Source organism: Schistosoma mansoni, chromosome 1 (genome assembly GCF_000237925.1).
Source record: "Schistosoma mansoni strain Puerto Rico chromosome 1, complete genome".
In the NCBI taxonomy this organism is placed as follows: Eukaryota; Metazoa; Platyhelminthes; class Trematoda; order Strigeidida; family Schistosomatidae; genus Schistosoma; species Schistosoma mansoni.
In genome coordinates, this window is record NC_031495.1 from 13035431 (window position 1) to 13038201 (window position 2771).

The 2771-nt window shown below is 37.9% G+C and overlaps 1 protein-coding gene across 2 annotated transcripts; it reads right to left on the bottom strand.

Moving 5' to 3' along the window:
* Positions 1–260: 260 nt before the first annotated feature.
* Positions 261–2063, bottom strand: Smp_035540.1 (hypothetical protein; the record flags this gene model as incomplete). 2 transcript variants are annotated; one of them, XM_018793304.1, is made up of 6 exons in its annotated part: positions 1881–2063; positions 1669–1846; positions 1378–1636; positions 1281–1342; positions 700–1250; positions 261–663 (listed from the first exon to the last, which is right to left on the bottom strand). In XM_018793304.1, the coding sequence occupies exons 1-6, from the start codon at positions 2053–2055 to the stop codon at positions 416–418; spliced, it is 1473 nt and encodes a 490-aa protein (XP_018647831.1). In that variant the 5' UTR covers positions 2056–2063. The 2 variants fall into 2 exon arrangements, with proteins under 2 accessions (XP_018647831.1, XP_018647830.1); XM_018793305.1 differs by having other exon boundaries at positions 416–663; positions 1669–2063.
* Positions 2064–2771: the final 708 nt, after the last annotated feature.

Here is a 2771-nt window from a genome sequence, read left to right on the forward strand (position 1 = left end):
TTCTAAAACAGAAGATGCAGTTACATACAGTAAACGTGCATTATTTTAAGTCCAGTTTTGTGACATTTTATATTATGGATGTAGAGAAACGAATAATAATGATAATAATGGCAATAATAATAAGATAAACACAAAGTTGCTACCTGGTTGTCGAACTGTTCGAATTATTACTTTTTCCTTTGTATGGAAGAAAGACTCGTTTCGAGTAGATTGTTATCCCATGTGATGTATCAGTTGAACAAAATTTTTATCTTCAGTGCTGTACATTTTATGGATTAGATGTTTATTGAATACATAGTCGATCGTAAACTAGTGAGTTTGAAGGCAGTTATTATTTATACAACAAAAAAGATATTACTCGGTTAGATGACTGATTCAAGAGCCGTCCAAATGTTATAAATAGATAGTATTTACTTTAAAAGAGATCTGATGAAGTGGAAGATATACATAAATTTTCGATGGCCGATTCTTCGATAATGGCATTTATTCTATTGACGGTTTTGAAAACGACAGTCGGTGAACACTGGTCTTGTATCATTTTTAATTTTCCAATGACCATCGCCATAGCACTGTTGACGTCAACTTGTTTATCCCTCTTCAAAGCAGTCGATAGTGGTTGAAGATTATGAGATCTAGACCACCGCGGGTATCTACAAGGTGTACCTTGATGCGTAATAAACTTTATACAAACCAACTTACCTGTATGCAAACCGATAGAAAAGTGGACTTTTATGAGATGTCTGCACGGTAGCAGCTCAACTGAATTTAGCGAACAAGTACACACACCATTATTTCTATCCACTCTGTAAGAATTCCCATCATCTGAACAAAATATGAAATCGTCTTCAACTTGCTCAATGGTGATGTCACTTTCGCGTACGATGTCGTTGTACGTTTTATCAGAAGCGTAATCTGTGAGTTGATTGAGAAATTCATGTAACTTTTCGTCTACATTGAACCTTTTATGTTTGAGAAGGCGAAAAGACCCCTCATTTTGTAAGAAGTTACAGCTCCTTTTAGCCTCCTTATGTAAAGCTATCAAGCAATCTTCCAGAGAGTCATGTTCCTTAAGTGCTTCTCGTATATGTGGATGAACACATTTTACTACACCATTAACTTTCGTACCTAATGTAACAACATCTTGTAAGAACGCTGGCACCCACATTTCTTTTATAGGGATCCAATGTTGAGTGACGTAATCATAAACCTTAGAATCCAATTTCTTCATCTTTTGTAGATTAAATTTGAATCTGAAAAAATTAGATAAAGTTTCTATTTACTTGTTTGGACATAAGGTAGACGCCAATTCAGCAAAAATATTGTTTGCAATGGGATTTTTGAACTACCTTTACGTTAAAGAAGTAGAATGTATAATACCTTTCTTTTGAAGACCTTCCTAATGTATGATGAACTCAAAACAATCCTTGCGGTTGGAAAGGATTCTTGCACTAACTCTGGTCTAGAAACTGGGCAATCTACAGCTACTGTCAGAGTTGAACTAACATCCTTAAAAATTTCACGGAAATGCTTTAGCAAAATGCACAAATTTTCTGTTTGTTCTGTGGAATGTAATGAAAACATTATGGGTCTTGTACGCAGAAGACCATCTGTCACAGCTATCTGGAAAATGGTAAGCCTAAGAAGTTGGAGAGAATACTTTACGCTCACCCAACGAGACTAACGTTGTAGGTGACACTGAAACTAAGAACTTCTGGGAACCGCTTATATAACTCGATCTGCTCGTAGTGTGACAAAGAGACTTGAGTAATCTCACAGTCACACTGCTCCACGAATACAATGGAATCTTTACGTATCTCATCCAGTACGTCCGAAAGTTCCTTGGAACCTTAATATGAATAATTTCATGCAATCAATCAAACCAGGAAAAACTTGATTACGAAGTATCTTGATTTCCGAAGAAGTCAGTGGCCTAAGCAGTTTTGAGCTAGCGAAGGCTAGTATTGTTTTCATTCTGCAACCACACTCCAATAACTGCATTAGGAGTTTCGCATCTTCATCTTTTAAACCAAGTGCAATAAGCTCCTCAGAACCCATTTTTGTGTAGCCGCCACGTTTTGCTCAAACTTCAGACTTTGTTGGCCTGAAGAAGAGTTTTGAGAGTTCTATAAAATCTTAGACTGCTCTACTGAAGGTAGTTTTGAATATAAAGACTTGATATTCTCACGTTTATCTATCCCTAGCTATCGAAACTAAACTACTTATTCATTCAGTCACAAGGATGGAGAGGATGAGTTCAAATAGTTTGTATTGACGAAAACGCGCCTACCAGCTCCCGAAAAGCTGAGGTTGGCTACAAAAGAATATGATCACATGACAGACTGAGAACCCATCCGGCTATAAAACAGCCCATGGGTATCCCCCCTTGCACATGGTCCCTAAAAGGGAAAGTGGCGTCTAACGTCCAACTATTGATTAAATGGCTCGAATGGTTGTGGAAGGAATAGAAGGAGCTTTCGCCTAACGCGCTTCCGTGTCTAGTAGCAGTGGATCACCAATATCTCCAGGCAGGAACCTAGATATACTGCAAGCCATCAGAAAGTCACCTCTAAGACGCCTATACTCTAACGGGTAACGGTTAAGTGATTGGAGGCGCTCTTCATAAGGTTTGAATTTGAGTCTTCGAACGGATTTCGTGATCAGCCCTTGGATATGTTCCAGAGTGTTCTTATCCTTTTGGAGTGAAGGAGGAAATACTACGTTCTAGTACATTAAATTGGGACGAATGAAACTGTTGAAGATTATGTGGAAGG